The sequence below is a fragment of the Malus domestica genome, chromosome 10 (assembly GCF_042453785.1).
Source record: "Malus domestica chromosome 10, GDT2T_hap1".
Lineage (NCBI taxonomy): Eukaryota > Viridiplantae > Streptophyta > Magnoliopsida > Rosales > Rosaceae > Malus > Malus domestica.
The window spans coordinates 41,705,138-41,726,912 of NC_091670.1; the positions used below are offsets into that span (position 1 = coordinate 41,705,138).

Consider the following 21,775-nt stretch of genomic DNA (forward strand, 5'->3'; position numbering starts at 1 on the left):
TGTGTGATAAGATGTGTGTATTAAAAAGTTAATAACTTTAAAAATAAAATTTACCACCACTTATATATAACATGTGGTGTACCAGTCGTGTTCCGATCACAATGAAAAAAATATCGTCACTCAGATCTTGCATTGGATGAATCAATGTAATTGAGCACCGTAAAAGTAAAAGACTGGTCATAAAGTCGGAGAAAGTCTCGCATTCATCTAATGCAATCTAGCAAGCAATCTTGGACAATCGTTTTGATGAACCTTTCAGTTTAAATTTTGGATTTCCGTTATTACTTTAAAAAAAAATATCAAAAGTAGTTACTAAACGAATTTTAATTTAAAAGAAAAAGAAAAATCAAAATGACTATTAGATGGCGCCGTTGAATAATTTTCAAAGCAAATCTAATCAAAACTAATTTTTTGGATTTAATTCTAATCCGATGCTCAAGATCGAGATCCTTGTAACAGATACCCACAAACATTTGAAAATTGAAACATTAAAACCTGAAAATCAGTGAAGATCACATGGTAAATGGATAACAATCCTTTGACTCTTTCTCATTAATCCAGAAAATTTGAACCCCTTTCAGATTTCACAACATGCAAATCGGATGCAGTTACAACACATTTATATCGTAATCTTTATACATGCACAAATTACACACATATATATACACACATACACAAATATATAAACATATATATATATATATTTATATATATCCAAAATCCTAGCTGAATTCTGATTCCTGGCAATGGATGTTATTTTTGAGCTCCAGAGAGGAAGATCCTTCACAATTGAAGTTGGTTATTTCGACACCGTTCTCGAGATCAAAGAGAAGGTTCAGAAATACCAAGGAATTCCCATTTCCCACCAAACCTTAATCTTCAACGGCCGAGTTCTCGATGACGAACGCAACATTGAATACTGCGACATCTACAACAATTCCCGCATCCAACTCCTCGTCGCATCTGAATTCGATAAACCGGTGAACAACAGTAATTGTAATAACAATGTGAAGGCTATGGAGGAGTACTGCCCTAAGAAAATCCAGCTCAACGTGAAGACCCCAACGTCCAAAATGCATGTCCCTATTGAAATGGACGTAAACGACACTGTCTCGAAGCTAAAAGAGAATATCCAAGCGATGGATCAGTCCATTCCACTTAATCGTTTGGTGGTTCATGCAGTTGGGAATGAGTTACATGATCATCGCTCGTTGCTCGAATGCGAGCTTTCGGACAATGCGGAGATAGAGGTGAGCTTGAGACCGTCACCAGCTCCTGCAACCAATGCGAGCTCACCCGTGTCAATGGGTGGGGCTGGAGTTGGCGGCGGAGGCGGAATGGGGTCCAAAAATAAGCTGAAGCTTATGGTCTTGACAAAGTGTGGGACGAAGAAGATTGCGGTGGAAGTGAACCCATTGGATAATGTAGGGGAATTGAGGAAGGAGCTGCAGAGGTTGCACCAAAGGCAAATGAACTTTCATCTGCCGCAAGAGAGCTATTTCTTCATCTATAAGCAGAATGTGATGGAGGACGACAGGTCGTTTCGATGGCATCAAGTTGCGCAGGGTGATACTATAGAGATTTTTAATGGTAGCGTAACCGGTGGATCATAGATTAAGCTATTGAGCTACAACATTTTTCATTTTGTTAGCATGATTTTTAATTAATTTTTTTTTTAATTTGGAATAATTAGTGATGTGATTATATAAGTATGATTTTTCTAACCCCATCTTTTCCAAGTTGCTACCTAACTTGAGCCTGGAAAGTAACAGTGAATTAATCACATTTTTTTTTCTTGTTAGAAGAGGGACAAAGAAAACGTAGAATCAATAACTATCTTGATTGCATGTTTCACTTGGGAAATTACAGTTAACCTAAACAAGGATGACCGAAAATCATTAATCAACTACTAAATAAAATCAAGATAATCAACTGAGCGAGGATGACATTAGAATCTGAATCAAGCAATTTAATTTCCATGCTTAATGGTGAAAAATATACTTAGAATCAGCCAACGCACATGAGTTCATTACACGAAGCAGACACAAATAAAAAAAGTGAGAACAAGACTAACGTCAGCTTTGCCCGTTGGCGCAAGGCAGGACTTAAATTGCTCGAGCATTTGAGCGACTCTCGCATGCATCAATTGTTCTCTTCAAGATACACTTTGAGGTTGAAGGTCAATTTCCAAGTATCTCTTGACCAAAAGGAAATGCATTGGATACATCCAATATCGTCCCATGGTTGGTCCCAACAAAGGATCTAACCAAGCAAAGCCCCAGAATCGTATAAAAAAAAAAAAAAAAGACTCCAGCATCTTCTTCCAAGCACCTCAACGTCCAAATCCGCAGCCACCAAAAAAAGGAAACAAGTGAGAAAATACTTCTCACAAGCAACAGTGTCGAAACCGGCACACAGACTTGCTCTTAAAGTATCTCTTGACCAAAAGGAAATGCATTGGATACATCATACAAAGTTGGTCCCAACCCAACATAATAATTGCCCACTTTCATAAAATAAGAGCCACCCACCCCACTTGGAATACAATACTATGTTTTTTTTGGGTAAAAAGATTCCTTTCGGATCATTTCTTTCTAATCTAGTAAGTTCGGGGATCCATGCTATTAAAATTTGATCCAATTGCTACAAACAGATGTCTATTTTAAAAGTTATAATAATTTTAACCGTTGGATCAAATTTCAATAATCTGGATCTCCAGATTTAGTGGATGGAAGAAGGGATCCGGTGGCACCACCTCAATGGCTAATCTTGTTTAATACCTAATACTAAATTTTGCTCTGATTAATCGAAGGTCCTTGCAATACAAGCATACATCATATTCAATTGCTTTCAAAAATAAAATATAAATTTGTTTATCTTAAATTCTTAATCATGATAGTATTTATATTAGAAATACAATGCAAATGAAGTTTCAACACTTATAAACAACATCAAATGGTGCACAACCTTTTACACTAATATAAATGAAAGTTATAACTGGCGTGAAAAAAGCAGAGTCAGGATTTTCAAATAATTGATTCATGCTTTCGGTAAAAAAAAATTATTAGACATTTCGTCGAGCATTTATCCTACATGTCGATTCTTGGCAACATTTCTTAAAAATTTATGCCAATATGTGTCAAAAACTACTGTTACATGTAGAGTCGAATATGGCTATATAGAATTTACAGTGATATTAAGATTGACAAAACTTGTCAACGGAGCATTTCATCAAGTATTTAGTACGCACAATAGGTTAGATGGCCGTGGACAGAAAAGTATAAATACTCAATCTCGAAGTTAACGCCGTAAGGGCCCCGTGAATGAGTAAGTCATTTGAGATCACGGACTTCGATATTATCGAGAAAGGGTTTAGATACGAGAGAATTTTGAGTGTGATCATCATACAATGTGGTATATTAAGTTTTTTTATATAAATAGTGAGTTATGTGGGTTAAAAATTAATAACTTAAAAATTAAAATTTTCTACCTTGCATAAAAACAGGTGATGTACAATCCATATTAAAAATTTCTCGACTAGATACCAAGCTTTGCCGTTTAACCCGCGCCATCGGTACCTCCTTCCATCCACGTGTCGCTAAATAAGTGGACCTCCTCGTCACGCCAACTACATTTCCGTGACGAAGTCGCCTTCTCTATCCCTATAAATCCAGGCATCAGCCTCTCACCTTCCTCACAATTGCGATTGTTTTGCTTCTCAACAATCTGAAAAATCCTCCTCCAAGTCTCTCTCGAAGCTCCCCTCACCCTTTCAAGGTGTGTTCTTTTCCTCTTGTTTCTTGTTGATTTCTTGTTTGGTTGCTAGGAAAGTGTAGGAAAATTGGAGATTCTGTATTTGATTTGGTTGATGTTTGAGATTTATGATTAATCGGTTGGATCTGTTAAATTTAGCGTTGTTTTGGCTTTGATGTTAGGGTTTTTGACTATATTAATTTTATGTTCAATTTTCACGAATTAGGGGTTTTCTGTATTTTATCTTAATGATCAGCATGTCTTTTCGAATTGAAAGTAAATTTCTTTGTATCAATTTTGACAAGTAGGTTTTATTCTGTATCCGATATCAAAATTGAGATTTGTTAACGGTCAATTTAATTTTGGTATTTATTTTTATTCCAAAATTGAGTAATTTTAGACCAACATTGTGTCTTTGATCTGTGATTTTAAGTTGAAGCAGGGTTTTTTTTTCCTTTACCTGATTTCCTCAAATTCAATTTGCAATCTTGATCTTGAATTGATTTATTGTATATAAATGGCTGTTAATATTTTGTTTATATAAAAATTGGGATTTTCTTGAATAAAAATATTTCCTTTGATTTCTGATATATTAGTTTCCAAATTAGGGGTTTTTTAAATCTGATTTTCTTTATCTGTAATTCTTAATTTTGATCTAGAGGGATTTTTTTTTTAATTTTTTATAATTTTTTTTTATGCTTAAATCTTATGATATTTTGGTTTCTGTAGATGCAAATCTTCGTGAAAACTCTTACCGGCAAGACCATCACCCTTGAGGTGGAGTCATCTGACACCATCGACAACGTCAAGGCCAAGATCCAGGACAAGGAAGGGATCCCCCCGGACCAGCAGCGTCTGATCTTCGCTGGAAAGCAGCTCGAAGATGGCCGAACCCTTGCAGACTACAACATCCAGAAGGAGTCAACCCTCCACTTGGTGCTCCGTCTTCGCGGTGGAATGCAGATCTTTGTTAAGACCCTCACCGGCAAGACCATCACCCTCGAGGTGGAGTCATCCGACACCATCGACAACGTCAAGGCCAAGATCCAAGACAAGGAAGGGATTCCCCCAGACCAGCAGCGTCTGATCTTTGCCGGAAAGCAGCTCGAAGATGGCCGTACCCTTGCAGACTACAACATCCAGAAAGAGTCAACCCTCCACTTGGTGCTCCGTCTTCGTGGTGGCATGCAGATCTTCGTTAAGACCCTCACCGGCAAGACCATCACCCTTGAGGTGGAGTCATCCGATACCATTGACAATGTCAAGGCCAAAATCCAAGACAAGGAAGGCATTCCCCCAGACCAGCAGAGGTTGATCTTTGCCGGTAAGCAGCTGGAGGACGGCAGGACCCTAGCTGACTACAACATCCAGAAGGAGTCAACCCTCCATTTGGTGCTTCGTCTCCGCGGTGGTATGCAGATCTTCGTTAAGACCCTCACTGGCAAGACCATTACCCTCGAGGTGGAGTCATCCGACACCATCGACAATGTCAAGGCCAAAATCCAGGACAAGGAGGGCATCCCCCCAGACCAGCAGAGGCTTATCTTTGCTGGAAAGCAGCTTGAGGACGGCCGTACCCTTGCCGACTACAACATCCAGAAGGAGTCCACTCTCCATTTGGTGTTGCGTCTCCGTGGTGGCATGCAGATTTTCGTCAAGACCTTGACGGGAAAGACCATCACCCTGGAGGTCGAGAGTTCGGACACCATTGACAATGTCAAGGCCAAGATCCAAGACAAGGAGGGGATCCCACCAGACCAGCAGAGGCTGATCTTTGCCGGGAAGCAGCTCGAGGATGGCCGCACTCTGGCGGACTACAACATCCAGAAGGAGTCAACCCTTCACTTGGTGCTGCGTCTGAGGGGTGGTATGCAGATCTTCGTGAAGACCTTGACAGGAAAGACCATCACCTTGGAGGTGGAGAGCTCTGACACCATCGACAATGTGAAGGCTAAGATTCAGGACAAGGAAGGCATCCCTCCGGACCAGCAGAGGTTGATTTTCGCTGGAAAGCAGTTGGAGGATGGGAGGACCCTGGCTGATTACAACATTCAGAAGGAGTCCACCCTTCACCTTGTCCTCCGTCTCCGTGGTGGTTTTTAAGTGCTGGATGTGGCCGGTGGCCGTCTTCTACCCGTTCTCGTTGAACTGTTTATGTTTTTACTGTTTTTATGTATTTAAATTTGATGGTACTGTTTCTGCCTCCTGATTGAGGCATATGGACAAGTTTGGTTTATCTTTTACTATGTTTCAATAAATAAATTCCGTTCTGGATAATAACTTCCGTGTTTGAAAATTGTTGTGAATCTCTTGGTTTAATTTGTTTGTTTGCATGGATTTGTGTTTGTGAATTGTTTGCTTTCAATTGTCTGTTTTATGTTGATTGTGTGGTGCGGTTGCTATCCTTGAACCGGACCTCTGGTTTCGATTGTGGTTTCTGATTTTCCGGCGAGCTCACTCTAGAGTCCGGCATTTACCCCAATTTTTTTCCGGCAACGGAGATGGAAATTGATATATCGGAGTGAAGGTGTCCGACTCAACTATGGCAAGCGGCCTTCTAGCATCCGGCATTTACCCGAAAACCTAAGACTTTGACACCCAAAAGAAGAGATGCTGTTGAGTCTATTGAAAACACGAGTTACGCCTGTTGGTCGAATGAGGTGATGAGCCGTGTAATAGACGCTGCAGCCACTATAGGCTGCGGATGAATTTCGTTGGGAGTTTTAACAAAACACTCTTTGTTTTTAACGAAAAACCATATTTATACATTTCCCTGATACTATTCACTATACCTATAAATATGGCTTCTTATTAAAAGGGAAGTTTTTTTGGACTTTTCGTTAGTTTTCCTTATATATTTTCAGTACTTCTCCACTCGAATATTGACATCCACGTTTGAATTTCGCTATCCTGGTGCATCCGCTCGCGACTCTCTTAGTCGAGTTGGAAAAACCCGAATAAGTTACTGGCTTTGGACCTTCTGTTAACGTCAATCCATTTAGGGCTACCTGCGTGGTTTTGTCACAAAACCACTTTAGACCTCCCGTTTATATCTCGGAAACCATTTTTAGCGATTGAATTATCTTTTGCACCGAAGTATTAGACATACTAATCCGAAGTTAGTTTCCACCACATTCATATGGCCTAGCAGGGCAAAATGGTTACGGTTCAAAGACGGATCCATTCCTTACGCATCCTCATGTGGCCGGACTAAGGCCTCGTTTCGTCTTCAAGTTGGGATTACAATGGATAATCCGCTTACTCAAGATATTTTAAAGGTAGATGTTATTCATACGAAACAAATGTTGGTAGATGTCGGTGTCACGCGTTATTAACTTCTTGTATCACGTTACTTGTTGATTGCGACATACATATTACACCCTACTAACCTCCAAACAACAACCAAACGAAAATGAAAGGCTCTTTTTTAATCGATTTGAACTCAAAAACCAAGTTTTTCATGTTTGCATTTTTCAGGGGACCCTCCTATATTAGGCACTTTTTTATTCTGCGGTCACAACACACGCACAGTTCGACTCTGTACGGATGCATATACAGACACATATAAAGCTGTGTGGCATCAAATTAATCTCCCTCCGGCATCCAATTCAGCTACCGATCAAACTTACATCCCAACTTCCATTCAACTTAGTGTCTCAATGGATCAGATTTTGATCGGAATTCGTTCGGTAGCTACTTGAACTTGACATCCGATAAGATAACTGTTTCGATATGGATTTTGTCGTAAATTGACGGATTATTGAATGGAGTCGTGTTAGTATAATTTTCGTGTCCGACAGGGTTTGGAATTTCCTGTTCATTGACATGCCTAGATTCAACTACCATTCTTTGCTTCTTTCGAACCGTTCATAGTTATTGTTGCTTTCAACTCTCGAACATATATCCCAAAATAAATGTTTGAGACGGATAGCACCCTATTCTATTGTCTCTTCTGTGACTTACTTCTCATCAAGAAATCTACGCGAAATGGCGGACTCCGAGCACTCTTCTTCCGATGACACTTTCTCGGACTCTCGAGGTACTCTTTTTCTTTCGGCTTGTTCCATCTACGTGTGTTTCTTCCTTTTGCAGCCTCCTTTGTTTTGGTAGCAGTTAGCCTTACAACAATGCTGTAAGGGTCTTTAGACACTGGCTTGGAGATGTTTCATGGCTATAACCATGCATTAAAATCTCAAGGCCAGTTTGATAACTATTTCGGTTTTGGTTTTTAGTTTCATTTTCTCTGACGATTTGCAAATATGAAGCGGATAACATATTAAGAAGGGAAGAATGAGCAAATACAGTGATGGAGCCACTAAGGGGGTCCCTAGCCCATCCTGCCTTTTTTTTCTTCGTGCTGCTATTACAGATGTTGATGCTGCATATCAGTCCAATACCCTTAAAATTCAAGTGTGTTCTCAATCCAAACTCTTTTTCATACCGAGCCAGGCCTCATTTTTCTTTTCATCCCCCTTATTACAGTGCAAGCTTCACTTCCTCTTCTTATTCTATCAACGGTTCTTCGCCTTAAAACTTATATTTTAAAAGATTTCTAGCTTACTCTTTACCTCATATTCGGATTACTAGGTTTGCTGCAAATATGGAGGAATGACCATCAGAACATGCCCACTATATTTACAAAGAAATAAATGAAAATTAGAAACTAAAAACGAAATGATTATCAAATATGTCCTCCTCCGAAACCAAAAGCAAAATAAGTTTGTGTATTAATTCTTCTCATTGATCATGAGTTGTTTATTTCAGAGAAGAGCACAGAAAAATCTGAGCTTCAATTCTCCGAGGATGAGGAAGCACTTATCATAAGAATGTACAATCTAGTAGGGGAGAGGTTGGTCCGTTTTATTCTTCGACTTGTAATTATCTTGATCGAACTGTATGTTTTAACAATTTTCCGGCAGGTGGGCTTTGATTGCCGGGAGGATTCCGGGGAGAACAGCAGAAGAAATTGAGAAGTATTGGACTTCTACACACTCAACTAGTCAATAAACAAGGTGGTCAATTGGTTGTTTCATGTGTATCCAAAATATTTACTCCTTGTCCTGTAAATTTACTACGTACGTTCAAGAGAAATCTTCATTTATCAGACGATAGTCGTCGAGTAATTTAGTTACGTCTATCATTTTTGAAAATTATAAATAAGTAAATGATGCATCAAATAGACTGTCAACCAAACATCTTACCTGCCTTATACATTACTTTGTTTGTAAAGCTTGGTGTCAAGTACTTGCTTCCCGCACATCGCACAAACTCCTGCATAACGTCGCACACATCAGACTTTCACGCAATAACAAACCTACAAAACCAGTCAGATCGCCAAATAGAGACACTACCTTTGGAGTAGGCACATGTGTGACAGTATTTGCCATCCTGGTGTACTTGCTGCTTGCAAATGATGCACTTGGTAGTTCCGTAAGGAGTCCACCTACACGCAAATGAATGAAACTCATGTCACAAAATTTTGCAGATGTGATACATCCACACAAACTGACTGCATAAAAAAGGAACACAAGAAACAGAAACGGGGTAGTCAAATCAGTATTGTACACATGAATCATGAAAGCGTTTTGTGCAACCTCGTAGAACTGATCAACGACATAACTTGTATCACAGAAAACTCAAGAAACGACAATGGGGTACTTAAGCAATTATCGTATACACAAATCATGAATCCATTTTGTGCATCGTCTTCAACTGATCAAAGATGTAACAAACAGTAGAGAAAACTATATCGAAACTATACGAAACTTATGTCTTTCTAGTCTCTGCAATACCCTACACAAGTCCTCTTCACAATTCGCAACATCTCGATTTCCCAAAACCACAAGACATACTGTTTATTGTTCATCCGGTCCGTTAAATAAATAAAGGAGTTTTATCAAAACATTCTCAGTACTGTTCACTTTTAATCAAAAACCACATTTTTACCTTTCCCTTATACTATTTACTACATCTTTATTTGTTATTTTTCATTAAAAATAAAGTTTTTATGGACTTTTCGTTAGTTTTCTTTAAATTAAAAGGATGGCACCAAAATTTTCAAATCCAAATCCCTGCTCTGGCTAAACCCAATTAAAACAAGAAAATTGAAATTCAGACATATATACACAGAAATAAAAGAAAAATAAAAATATAAGAAAGCGGACCGACCTTTTCTTCTTGGAGAGGAGCTTGTTCTCGTTGGTTTTCCGGCCACCGCCTTCGGTGGTGTTACTGGCACCTTCCTTCCACTTGTCCGGCACTATAATCTTCGAAAGCTTCTTCTCGCCTGTCAATTCAACAAATTCAGATAAAATATCGAAATTACTTTCAATCGGAGTTCAGAAACTGCATAATACACTCAAATTTCAAACTTTCGACTTTTTTTAAATGAAAAAGAGTAGAAATTTTCCAAAAATTGATAGCGAATTTAGAGAAACTTACACTTGTCGCACACCATTCCTTGTTCTTGACCCTTTGACTTGCGATTCTAGCTCGGAAGCAGGAACCCTAATTCGAATCTTTGATTCTGGGGACTCTTCTGTTCGTCGTCTTGTGCTCACCGTTTTGGCGTTCTCGATCTAATAATAGAAAGTGTCCGTTGGATTTGAGGTGGCGGATTTCAGCCGTTGGATTACCAAGAGTATATGGATGATGATATGGGAGATACTCTGAGTTTTTATTCTCCTTGTTTTACAATACATAATTTTTCATGTAAATTAAAAAATGAAAATAATTTTTTTTAATTTTTTTTTTTTTTACACCTAAGTGATATTTTAAAGCATTCTAGTTTATGAGGACTACAACTTAAACGTTTACGCAAGAGGATGAACATGCTATTTTGATTAACTAACTTAATTGATAAATGCATATAAATTTAATTTTTAAGATCTACTGCAAATTCGCTTATTTTGTATTTCAAGCTAAAATAGAATTTTGAATTTGACATTGGAATTACTTTCTAGTGATATTTTATTTTCACTTAAGTGAGAGGTCGTAGATTCAATTTGAACAATGAGTTTGACACCAAATTATCAAAGTTGACATTACATATTATATAACTTGACTCAAGTCCACCAATCCCTCAAGTACAATATCGTTATATAAAAAGAGTGGTGTTATTCACATACACCTCTTTTTACTTCTACACGTTTCTCTTATTTTTTGGTCGTCAGATCCATAAATTGAAGAAAATCTAAAAACATAAATAGCAAATAGTGTGTGAGAAAATAAAATAAAATCTATAAATAGTAGATAGTATTGAGTGAGATAAAAATACAAGATATATATTCCTTAGATTTCTCATTTCACTTATTAGTAGCCCTTACATTACAATCAATCCATTAATACCTCAACTTGCTCAATTATTCATATGTTGGGTTCCTCACGATCTGGCTGCATCTCAGACTAACTTAATCTGGCTGCATCCCACATGACTCATGAGATAAGAGATGAATATGCCTTCTTTTATTCTGGTTTCTTACGGTTATTTTATATTTTCCATGTCTTTTTTTATACTACAACAATAAATCATCATTGGCCAAATGAGTTTGGCCACGTGAATCTTAGAACGATAATGCGCAAAGTCTTCTGTTAACTCTAAGTATTCATAGTTCTTTTTTATGTGCTGGAAAAAAAAAGGAAAGAAATAGTAAATCTTTTGAGGACCAAGAGAAAGCAACCTCTTTTGAGGACCTAAACTTCACTAATTTCAGTAAAAATCTTTGTTTAATATGTTAATCGTGTATTTACCACACAAATCAAAAGAAACCTCGCAAAAAGAAGCCAACAATTGTGGAGAAATCTTAGGCTTTATAGGCTACTTTTGTTTGTTTGATTGATAAAAGCAAATTTAACCATTTAAGTTCATTTTAATCTTCATTCTTAAATATAAAAAGTAAATAAAATAAAAAACTTCTGTGCAACTGAAATACCGCTCTGGCCTTAACACAATTTATTACATGTTAAAAATTTAAAACATATAATAATGCGTTATCACTTTGAAATACCATCATGGTAACTTCCCGCTAAGTTTTATCTTCACATTTTCTCTCGAGTCTCGACAACCAAATCCAGTTGTCTAGATCCAATAACGTTCGATTATTGTATGACCGCTCACATTAGATCACGTTCATATAGCAGAACATGGACCCCAACCTCTGCCCAATTGCCAAACACCGATTGAGGGGCAGCCTGGCTTCCCTCGGTCCCCAATTCTACACCTTGTTATTTTAGTCTTGTTTCATCCTAACATGCAGTTCACTTCACTCATGGATTTTTTTATTCCCAAAATAACAGTTAAAATTTTCGAAATATCTGTACTTCAGAACATGATAAAATATCTCGACATGAAAATGATGTTTTTACAAGATGATTTATATTGATTAACATAAACAACTCAAAACTTGAGTGAAAGGAACAAACACACTGTATCGACCAACTGGCCTAATCCAACCATAATCCAATGATTAAAAACACCAGACAAACAAATGTGACTGGGTTCCCAGCCTTCTTTAAGTCACATTCATAAGTCTGACAATTTAATGCACCTCTCCTCCTCGTCCTCCTGGAGATCCAGCTGAAAGAAGCTCTCCCATCCATTGTTCTAACCTTATTCAGATTCTCTGTTCCAAATTCTCGACCCGAAAATGGAAAGAAGGGCGTCTCCGATGCCTGTTCTTCTTTATATTGCAGCTCTCATGGCTGCTTCTTGTTGTTCTTCATCAGAGGCAGCTGCCCCAAAAAGTTCTTTCGAGGACAATTTCGATATAATGTGGTCTGAGGACCATTTTACAACTTCAGAAGATAAGCAGATCTGGTATCTTTCCCTCGACAAAGACACAGGTAAACATACACAAGATATAATATAAGCAACAGTAAACACAAGTTAGGCCAGTTGACTACGACAATAAGTTCACCCTTGGTTTATAATATCGTCCCGTCAATAAAGATCTATTTGCTCGTCCATATATATGTTTCAATCTTACTCGAAGATTTTCTTCTAATCACAAATTGTATATGGATGTAATTCTGTAGCTTTCTTTCTTAAAATTGAGCAGGTTGTGGATTTCAAACGAAACAAAAGTACAGATTTGGATGGTTTAGCATGAAGATCAAGTTGGTCGGAGGTGACTCCGCAGGCGTAGTCACAGCTTATTATGTGAGTAATCCTGCCTACGGTCGGGAATATATCTCCTTCTTTCTGTTGTGACAGTGTACTTATCACGTCACGCGATGAGCGCTACAGGAATTAAGAACGGGATACATGTGTACTGACTAATGAGACTTGAAAATGTACTCGTTGTTTGCAGATGTGCACCGAAAATGGAGCAGGGCCAGAGAGGGATGAGCTAGATTTTGAGTTCTTGGGGAATAGAAGCGGGCAACCTTATCTGATCCAGACAAATGTGTACAAGAATGGAACTGGAAACCGTGAGATGAGGCACCAGCTTTGGTTCGACCCCACTGAGGAATATCATACTTACTCAATTCTCTGGAATAATCATCAGATTGTGTAAGTATATATATCTTTCTTTTGCTCTTGCTCACACGTTTGACACGAATGCTGTGTAAATCGTTTGATCAACACAAGTTTGCTGATAAACGGTTTAAACAGTTTGTGACAGTGATACATATTCGTGTGGCAGATAATCTCTATAATATAGATGTGCTTTTAGATTAGTAAAAACCGTTTAATCAATTGAGTTATGCCTATCTGACAGTGTAGATAGTGTTTACATGTGATATATGTTCATATAACAAACAAACACAAATGACCGACTATTTCTATGTAACACATGAAATTATGCAAACTGAACGCATATGACATACGAATATTGTCTGAGCCGTTAGATCAGTAGAAATCGTCTAATAAATAGAATTCAGCTATCTAACTATACAAACATCTGTTTTGCATACAGGTTTTTCGTGGACAAAGTTCCCATAAGGGTGTTCAAGAACGATGGGGAAGCAAACAACTTCTTCCCCAATGAGAAGCCGATGTACTTATTCTCCAGCATATGGAACGCAGACGATTGGGCCACCAGAGGTGGGATTGAGAAGACAGACTGGAAGAAATCACCATTTGTGTCCTCCTACAAGGACTTCAGTGTTGATGCCTGCCAATGGGAGGACCCATTCCCTGCGTGCGTCTCCACCACAACAAAAAACTGGTGGGACCAGTATGATGCCTGGCACCTATCAGATGCCCAGAAGAAGGATTTTGCTTGGATACAGAGAAATATGGTGATTTATGATTATTGCAAGGATTCTGAACGCTTCCCAACATTGCCAGTGGAGTGCCCATTGAGTCCATGGGAATAAAAATATATATTGCCAAGTTTTGTAATTTAGAGGTTAAGTCTCCGCGCAACAGAAATGTTGTTCTTTGTGATTGAAAAGATACGGGTTTGAGTCGTGAAAACAACCTCTTTGCAAAACAAAAATAAGGTTACATACGATAAAGGTTCCCTCCACCCTCGCAAAGCAAGCGGGGAGCCTGGTTAGTTTGAAGTCTCATTTTTTATTGTAAAGTTTTGTAATTTCAATTTTTGGTAAGGCACTAGCATGTGCTTTTGTAGACCATTTTTGTATTTGGCGATTGTATTTTTATGGAATTTTAATTCAATTTTGTTTAATAAAATAATTTATTCCATTTAAAATACCCTTGTATCAAACTTACAAATAAGTGAGGATGGTGAAGCAAAATAATTTCGTAATTCTTGATTTTTGAATATTTAGAATTTCGGAGTAAAAAATAAAATGTTTAAATTCGCTCGGTCAATTCTAACGATATTCTATTTTTTTTCTTTTGAGTTTTATATTCTATTTTATACTATTTTAATTTACGATAACGAAATTTAAACTTGCCCATGAGCGGCCAACTTATAAACACTATCAAGAGCAACTGAATTAGATTCCAATTCGTTTTATGAGTGTGATTAGAGTCAACTAAACGAAATATGTAAAAATACACAAAAACATGTAACTTGAGTGTCTAAGAGCATTTTACAGTTTTACTCGTGCTGTCCTAAGTGGCAAAGTTCGATTATTTTCTTCCCTAAACCATCAAAGGGAAGAAAAAAAATAAAAAAGAAAAGTAGAATTATAATTGGATAAAACGACATGTCGCATGCTCTAGGCTTCTCATCTTCCACACGAAAAAGGCAACACTCGAAGCTGAAAATCAACCATCTACCCCCGGAGGCTGCTTCTTCCTCTTCACACAAAGCAAAACCCTTCCTGCAAAAATTGAACCCCCAAAAATGGGTTCAATTCCGAAACTACCCCTCCTCCTCCTCACCACCGTCGTCCTCCTCCTCGCCGCCTTCACCGAGTTATCCGAATCCAACCCGGTCCCCGAACTCCTCTCCCTCCAATCCCGATCCAGTTCTGGGGTGATCCGCCTCGACGACCGCTCCCTCGCCAAATTCCTCACCGCCGTCAAAACCCCGCGACCCTACTGGGTCCTCGTCTTCTTCGATGCTGCGAAGCTCCACGAAAAGTCGGAGCTTCACCTCAAGGAGCTCCGCAAAGAGTTCGCCGTCGTCGCCTCCTCCTTCATCGAGAACAATCAGGACCCGTCATCCCCTTCCCACGCCAAGCTCTTCTTCTGCGACATCGAGTTCCAGGAGTCGCAGCACAGCTTCGCCCAATTTGGAGTCAACTCGCTGCCGCACATCCGCCTGATCGGCCCCACCCACGGCCTGAAGGAGTCGCCGCAGATGGACCAGGGCGATTTCTCCCGATTGGCCGAGTCAATGTCCGAGTTCATCCAGTCCAAGACCAAACTCGTCGTGGGTCCGATCCATCGGCCTCCGATGCTGTCCAAGAACCAGATTATGTTCGTCACCATTGCCTGGCTGATTTGCATGCCGTTCATTGCGAAGAAGGTTTACAGTGGCAAGACATTGCTTCACGAGCCGAGGGTCTGGCTAGCGGGGTCGGTTTTTGTTTACTTCTTCAGCGTCTCGGGCGCAATGCATAACATCATTAGGAACATGCCCATGTTTTTGGTTGATAGGGAGGATCCTTCCAAGCTCATATTTTTCTACCAGGGCTCCGGAATGCAGCTCGGAACAGAGGGGTTCACTGTCGGATTCTTGTACACCATTGTCGGGTTGTTGCTGGCATTCCTCACCCGCGTGCTTGTTACGGTTCGCAGTGTCAAGGTGCAGCGCATTGTGATGATTATTGCACTGTTTGTTTCGTTCTTGGCGGTGAAGAAGGTGATCCAATTGGATAACTGGAAGACCGGTTACGGGGTGCATGCTTTTTGGCCTACGAGCTGGAACTGAGCTCGGGGAGGATGAGGATGTCAATTCGCGAATTGAGCTTCTATAAAGGTGATAGATTTATTATGTTAACGGAAACTTTGATAACGAATTGATCATAAAAAAGATGTGTACTTTTTGATGGTTGGTCCTGCATTAGCAGGGCTTACATTATGTTTGAACCGAGAACTATGTGTTAGAAAATTTCGCCTGATTACTTACGCTTTACGTTTACGATGTTAGTTATGTATGGTTTGGTATTGTCGGCAGCAGACCAGGGCATTGCAACCAAGGTGTTTGCTTTCCTTGTTAAAGCTAGTATATTAACCGATTACTCGCCTCTGTATTAGACGAGTATTGTTATTGCTTCATCTGCAGACCGTTGCAAACGGAAATTTCTCTCTTATGAACATTGTCATGCTATCATTTCTTCCGTTGGTTATAACTTGACTAGGTGAATGTGATTTTCATTTGCTGGATGAGTTGCTCTACTGAACTGTGGACGAGATTGTCATTCGTGATGGCCTCTTGCGTTTGCAAAGAGGTTCGAAAACTTGGTTATGCTTGAGATAGGGTTTATGGGGGTAGAGTCAGTTAGATGTTGTTTGATAGGGGATGCAAAATAGGAATTTCAAGTAATCTTGTTGCGGAGTGTGCTTTGATTATATTCGTATGTCTCAGTTGTTAGAATCTTTAGCATGAGCATCGAGGAACTGATGCCTGCTTAAGAATAGATACAGGGTTGACAGTAGCCTATACTTCAGTCTTTCTGTGGGTCTATATGTGAAGTGACATTTTAGTACTTGGGTGAAGGTGTCATCTAGCTAATCGTTTTGTTCAAGCGTCTATTTGGGTACTGGTTGCGCGATCTTATTGTGATCGGTATTCATGTTGCAGTATACGGTCATTTAAGATAGTTTCTGGCATATAAATTTTGCCTGGATAGAGGCTTCCCTTGAATCTTGAAGAACAGGTTTGGTGATAAATTTGAAGGGCACCGGTGAAAGAGATGTTTCGGCTCTTGTATGAAAGACAATGAGTGGAGGGAAAACTCTTGGCTCAGAGGTTTAGATTATAATCTGAAACCAGCAACAAAGCTTTTACTTAGCTAGTTGTCCATGGTGAAGCTTCAATTTAGGGGGTTGAACGTGTACATTGGTCATTGGTGAGTCAAAATATACGTACTCATTTTTTTGGTTCTAAAATGTGTTCATTTTTTTAAAATATTATTATTCACTAAGAATTTGCTATCTCACTTTTCTTTTGAAGATGAGAACTTATATTCTAATGGATTTTGAGGAATTTTAGTGGATTTATTATAAATTCATAGAATTTGATGGAATTCTCGTTGATTTCTAGAGTTTTTCATGTGGATTTTGAGTGAGATTTCGTGAAATGTGAGATTTGTGAATACGAATTCATCCAATTGCGACGACAAGTTTAATACCAAGAGGAGAGAAAGAATGGATAAATTCCTATATAGACCCTTAAGACCCAAGTTGGGCTTTGCTTTGCCCCTCCAAATTTCTCTCACTTTCCATTAGAGTAAACATTTTGTCATAATAAACCCTAGATCCTTTCTTGTTCCTCAAGCTTCCATTTGCTTGAGAGTTGAGACAATCGGTTTTGTTGTGATCTTATTTGAACGACTTATACTTACGGATTCCATATCAGAATATTAGTACGTAAATCATAAACAAACCAAAACCCTACTTCTTTCTTTGCACTACAATATTCATTCTTCCTTCATTAACACGGTAACTTGCTTCAACTTCTACGCTCTTAATCATATCATGGTAACCATACCGATTTTGTTTTTGTTCTTCCTCATAATCGTGGAGATAACTATGATATTGGCGATGTTGGTGGGAACCGACTTAATCAAAGGGGACGTGATGGTAAGGGTTCTGGATTATTTCAAGCGCAATCATGGACCTCTGCCCATGACCATAGCACGAGGGATTTTCTGGCTGCTCATCACGTATTGTGTTTTCAACGTTACGATGATTCAGGAGATTGATGGCTACCATTTTGCAATCATTCTCACATGTAATATTTTATGAATTCACTCCTTTTTTTCTTTTCGTGAAAGCATTCGATACACTAATTCTTTCTGTGGCACACATGACTATTTAGTCTAGTGACGTCGAGTCTTCACTTTTTTGGAAAATGTCCGAGTTCAAATATCATGGACCATAATTGCTAATCATAAGAGAAAAAAAAATCTCTTCATTTTTTATTGTACTCGCCATTAAACTTTGTTTTTCAGTACTCACCATTAATTTAAATCCCTTTTTTGTTGCCTTGCAGGGTTCTCCCTATTCCTTGCTCTTCTTATAGACAAACTACACACCACCATACGGCATCTGCCTCAACAATTACACAACTAGAGGAGCAACTGTCATCCTCGCGCATAAGAATCGAAGAGTTGCAATCCGAACTTGAGACGGCTAAGACAGAAGACACTGCATCGCGGGACGTAATATTGAAACTGCATGATGAACTTGAGGCAGAAAGAAATGAGAGCACATGTTTCAAGTTTCAGGTATTAGCGCTCAGTTCAGCGATAGACGCTGAATTTGAGAACAAGCGAGAAGAGACCCCAGGACTCAAACAACAAGTATTTAAACTTGAGGCGGAGATGCAAGAGAAGGACACGAGAATCCAACGAATGGGGGATGCATTTGAGTGTGAAGAATTTGTGAACAAGGACCTTAATGAGCTAGTAACGAAACTTATTGAGCATAACACATGAATCTCGGAACTGCGTTATAACGTTGAGGTGAACGGTTCTGGTTGGTGAAGCGTGACTAACGTCCGGAGATTGTCAAACTAACGGGGATAAGAAGATTAACATTTAATTAAGGAAGTGTACGCCTTTTGATGTGCTTCTACAAGGTGCACTCAAAAGTTATATTAATTTTTGATGTGCTTCTATTAAAAGTGATTTTGTTCATTGAGAAGCATTTCCAAACAGGATGTGGAATTTTCTTCGATTAATTGAATGAATTTGTTGCTGACTCACTTTAACTACATTACATGCTGCAGGGTTATCCGTGTTCCTTGGCATCGTGGCTGCAGAAAAACTACACTCCCGTGGTAGAGTCAAGCAGCTAGAATATGAGACCACATTTCTTAAACATAACAAATCTGCACTTGAGAAGGAGGAGGAGAGAACACAACACTAAAGGCGGAGGCGTGTAAACTGTTCAGAGACAGAAATGGAGAGGGGCGAAAGAATATGAAAACTGGTAGCTAAACTTGGGGATGAGATACAAGACAAGGACAGCGATTAGGTTCTTAACTTGAGTCAAAGATACAAGACTTGAACGCTGCAGAAGCTAGTAGAATTGCTCTAAGAAACAATCTGACGGGTTGCATCTCGAGTATGATCGATTGTTTGTGGAAAATGGCATCTTAGAAACCAGCTGCAGTCGTTGGACTGGAGGTTGTCAAAGTCAGGTGCCAAGAACAACACTTAATTAAGACTTGATTGGTAACTTAGGATTGAACTTTGATGTAGAATGCCACTGAATATTGCCATAGACAAATTGTCATGCATTTGGATTTGGTTTCTCATTACAACCAAACAAAAATATCCACCGACCCAAGAGATGGATCATGTGCGCGCTCTCCTTTTAGTTTCTCACACGTCCTTGTTAAATATTGTCTATTGATTTTATTTTATTTACCCAAATATCCGCGGACATGATTATTAATGCAAACCATTGATTAATTACCAACTGCTAAAGTGTTGCCGAAATGAGCTCTTCTCTATATTCTATCAAGAAATTAGAATGCATATTGCATAGAAGCTTTATCCTGTTGGAAAGGGCGGTCGTTCACGAAAGAAAAGTATATATTCCATACTTTCGGCACTACGAAAAAGACCCACAAACCGTAGAAATGCAGCAGTGTTTGATTCCCCATTTTGTTATGTCGAATTACCCTTGTATCCCTTCATCGGTTATAGCCATCCCTCCTCAAGGCAAAATTCACAAGGGCATCATGGCCATCACGTACTAATTAAGCAGACAAATCCTGTGTCATCTTTTTCTTTTTATGTGTCTTAGTGTACATGTTAAGCAACTTTTTGGAAAATCCCTCTTCCTTATATTCGTAGGCGGAAGTTCGTGTGAGGAGAGAAATAGAGAAGATCGAAGATTGAAAAATGGAGGAGCAGGCTGAAATGGTGGGGAGGGCATTTGTGGATCACTACTACCATTTATTTGACACTGATAGAGCTTCCCTTTCCTCCCTTTACCAGCCTTCCTCTATGCTGAGCTTTGAGGGGCAGAAGTTATTTGGCGCTAATGATATATCTTCCAAGCTTAATCAGCTGCCGTTTGATCAATGCAAGCATTTGATCAGCACCATTGATTCGCAGCCATCGTCCCCAAGTGGCGGCATTGTGGTCTTCGTCAGCGGCAGCCTCGAGTTACCGGGAGAAGAACACCACCTGAGATTCAGCCAGGTAATTATTTATTTAACTTTCTGCAGATAACATGGCAAAATACTAAAATGTGGACATTTATTTATTTATTGTTCTTATTATTTGGGTTTCAGATGTTCCACTTGATTCCCACTCCAGAAGGAACCTTCTTTGTGCAGAACGACATATTTCGACTCAATTATGGTTAATTTATAAGTTGTTACCCTAGCCAAACAATGGGTTTTGCAAATTGTTGCTGAAATATTGTTGTGCAACCTTGTTCTCGACTCTTGAAGGAATAAATATGTTATATCTTGTTAACTTTCTGTCACTATGCCTTTTAAATGGGGATGGTACTGTGTCACTACTGTGGCGGTTTTTTAAGTCGATTTTGTATCACCAATCCTTTTACTTGCTTACACGGCAATGAGTGATCGGCTTAAGATATCGCCTATTGCATGAAAGTTCTTCTTTGTTTCTGAATGCGTGATTTTACTTATTTAGACACGTAAGATGAACAAGGCAGATGCCCTTTGGGACCAAGCTCAAGTTGCTAGGCTCTGCTTTATTTGTATTTAGTTCCTTTTATTGGGCCTTAATCCCCCCTTCCAGTTAAAATAGCACCCGGCCCAATGGATGGAGATGGGCCAATCACTGGGCCCAACAAATTTGTTATTAAGAATTTTTATTTGAAAGGGTGAGGCAAGTAAAATTTAGAAACTCTTAAAAGAGTTTTATTTTCCGATTCACTCGTAAACAAACAAATGCTGTACTTAGGTATCACCCTTGGTCCTCTATAGTACAAACCCCAATGGAAGAATCTCATTACTTTGCCGATGTATCAGATAGTACACTTGCTCTGACTGCCGGACAAAAAAAAAGTTCAATAACAAAAGGTAACAATAGTGAATAGTGCCTTGCATTTCACATGCGTTTTGAAAGTGGTTGGGTTGGGGGGATTCCCACCTGTGTAGAAGATTAGACAATGCCCACTAGTTTTAACTTTTATCCAAAAGCTGGTTTGGCACATTGCTTTCTACAAATGTTCAACAACAATTACTTGTTTCAGTAACACCCATGAAGGTGTCAACTAGTGGGCATTGACTTCGATCATTTTTCAACATGTTGAGTATTCATCTAATTGGGTGTCAACCAATCAACATTTCTTTTTTTGAATAGGATGTTTACAAATATATTTTTACGTGTGGTTAACCTGCGAGCAAGAAGCTAAAATGATCCACAACTATGTATCGAACTCATTAACAACATATATTGTCTCTACATCTGTGAGTTGAATCAGAAATCTTCTTTGACTAAGTGA

The 21,775-nt window shown here is 38.9% G+C and overlaps 7 protein-coding genes and 1 long non-coding RNA gene across 11 annotated transcripts; 7 read left to right on the plus strand and 1 right to left on the minus strand.

Moving 5' to 3' along the window:
- Positions 1-720: 720 nt before the first annotated feature.
- On the plus strand, positions 721-1,724 carry LOC103422458 (ubiquitin domain-containing protein 7SL RNA1-like). The gene has a single exon (XM_008360520.3). It carries the CDS (start codon positions 747-749, stop codon positions 1,611-1,613), a length of 867 nt encoding a protein of 288 aa, XP_008358742.2. The 5' UTR covers positions 721-746; the 3' UTR covers positions 1,614-1,724.
- Positions 1,725-3,553: 1,829 nt separating this feature from the next.
- Positions 3,554-6,033, plus strand: LOC103422513 (polyubiquitin). Its single transcript, XM_008360582.4, has 2 exons — positions 3,554-3,777; positions 4,483-6,033. The coding sequence occupies exon 2, from the start codon at positions 4,483-4,485 to the stop codon at positions 5,854-5,856; it is 1,374 nt and encodes a 457-aa protein (XP_008358804.3). The 5' UTR covers positions 3,554-3,777; the 3' UTR covers positions 5,857-6,033.
- A 1,259-nt stretch (positions 6,034-7,292) lies between these two features.
- LOC103412524 (MYB-like transcription factor ETC1) lies at positions 7,293-8,857 on the plus strand. Its single transcript, XM_008351069.4, has 3 exons — positions 7,293-7,792; positions 8,518-8,602; positions 8,673-8,857. The coding sequence occupies exons 1-3, from the start codon at positions 7,741-7,743 to the stop codon at positions 8,758-8,760; spliced, it is 225 nt and encodes a 74-aa protein (XP_008349291.1). The 5' UTR covers positions 7,293-7,740; the 3' UTR covers positions 8,761-8,857.
- LOC103412525 (uncharacterized) lies at positions 8,045-10,399 on the minus strand. Of its 4 annotated transcripts, none has more exons than XM_008351071.4 (5): positions 10,195-10,387; positions 9,922-10,039; positions 9,105-9,196; positions 8,955-9,024; positions 8,045-8,345 (listed from the first exon to the last, which is right to left on the minus strand). In XM_008351071.4, the coding sequence occupies exons 1-4, from the start codon at positions 10,208-10,210 to the stop codon at positions 8,960-8,962; spliced, it is 291 nt and encodes a 96-aa protein (XP_008349293.1). In that variant the 5' UTR covers positions 10,211-10,387; the 3' UTR covers positions 8,045-8,345; positions 8,955-8,959. The 4 variants fall into 4 exon arrangements, with proteins under 4 accessions (XP_008349293.1, XP_028943410.1, XP_008349292.1 ...); XM_029087577.2 differs by having other exon boundaries at positions 8,045-8,382; XM_008351070.4 differs by lacking the exon at positions 8,045-8,345 and adding an exon at positions 8,454-8,749 and having other exon boundaries at positions 10,195-10,399.
- Positions 10,400-12,073: 1,674 nt separating this feature from the next.
- On the plus strand, positions 12,074-14,411 carry LOC103412523 (probable xyloglucan endotransglucosylase/hydrolase protein 8). Its single transcript, XM_008351068.4, has 4 exons — positions 12,074-12,594; positions 12,810-12,910; positions 13,062-13,264; positions 13,671-14,411. The coding sequence occupies exons 1-4, from the start codon at positions 12,399-12,401 to the stop codon at positions 14,071-14,073; spliced, it is 903 nt and encodes a 300-aa protein (XP_008349290.1). The 5' UTR covers positions 12,074-12,398; the 3' UTR covers positions 14,074-14,411.
- Positions 14,412-14,835: 424 nt separating this feature from the next.
- On the plus strand, positions 14,836-16,243 carry LOC103412522 (probable dolichyl-diphosphooligosaccharide--protein glycosyltransferase subunit 3B). Its single transcript, XM_008351067.4, has one exon. It carries the CDS (start codon positions 15,015-15,017, stop codon positions 16,044-16,046), a length of 1,032 nt encoding a protein of 343 aa, XP_008349289.3. The 5' UTR covers positions 14,836-15,014; the 3' UTR covers positions 16,047-16,243.
- A 1,259-nt stretch (positions 16,244-17,502) lies between these two features.
- Positions 17,503-19,766, plus strand: LOC139188432 (uncharacterized). Its single transcript, XR_011571856.1, has 3 exons — positions 17,503-18,071; positions 18,333-18,920; positions 19,071-19,766. It is a non-coding gene; the product is annotated as an uncharacterized lncRNA (long non-coding RNA).
- Positions 19,767-19,994: 228 nt separating this feature from the next.
- On the plus strand, positions 19,995-20,775 carry LOC103446688 (nuclear transport factor 2B). The gene is made up of 2 exons (XM_008385814.4): positions 19,995-20,496; positions 20,589-20,775. Exons 1-2 carry the CDS (start codon positions 20,194-20,196, stop codon positions 20,661-20,663), a joined length of 378 nt encoding a protein of 125 aa, XP_008384036.1. The 5' UTR covers positions 19,995-20,193; the 3' UTR covers positions 20,664-20,775.
- The last annotated feature ends 1,000 nt before the right edge of the window (positions 20,776-21,775 follow it).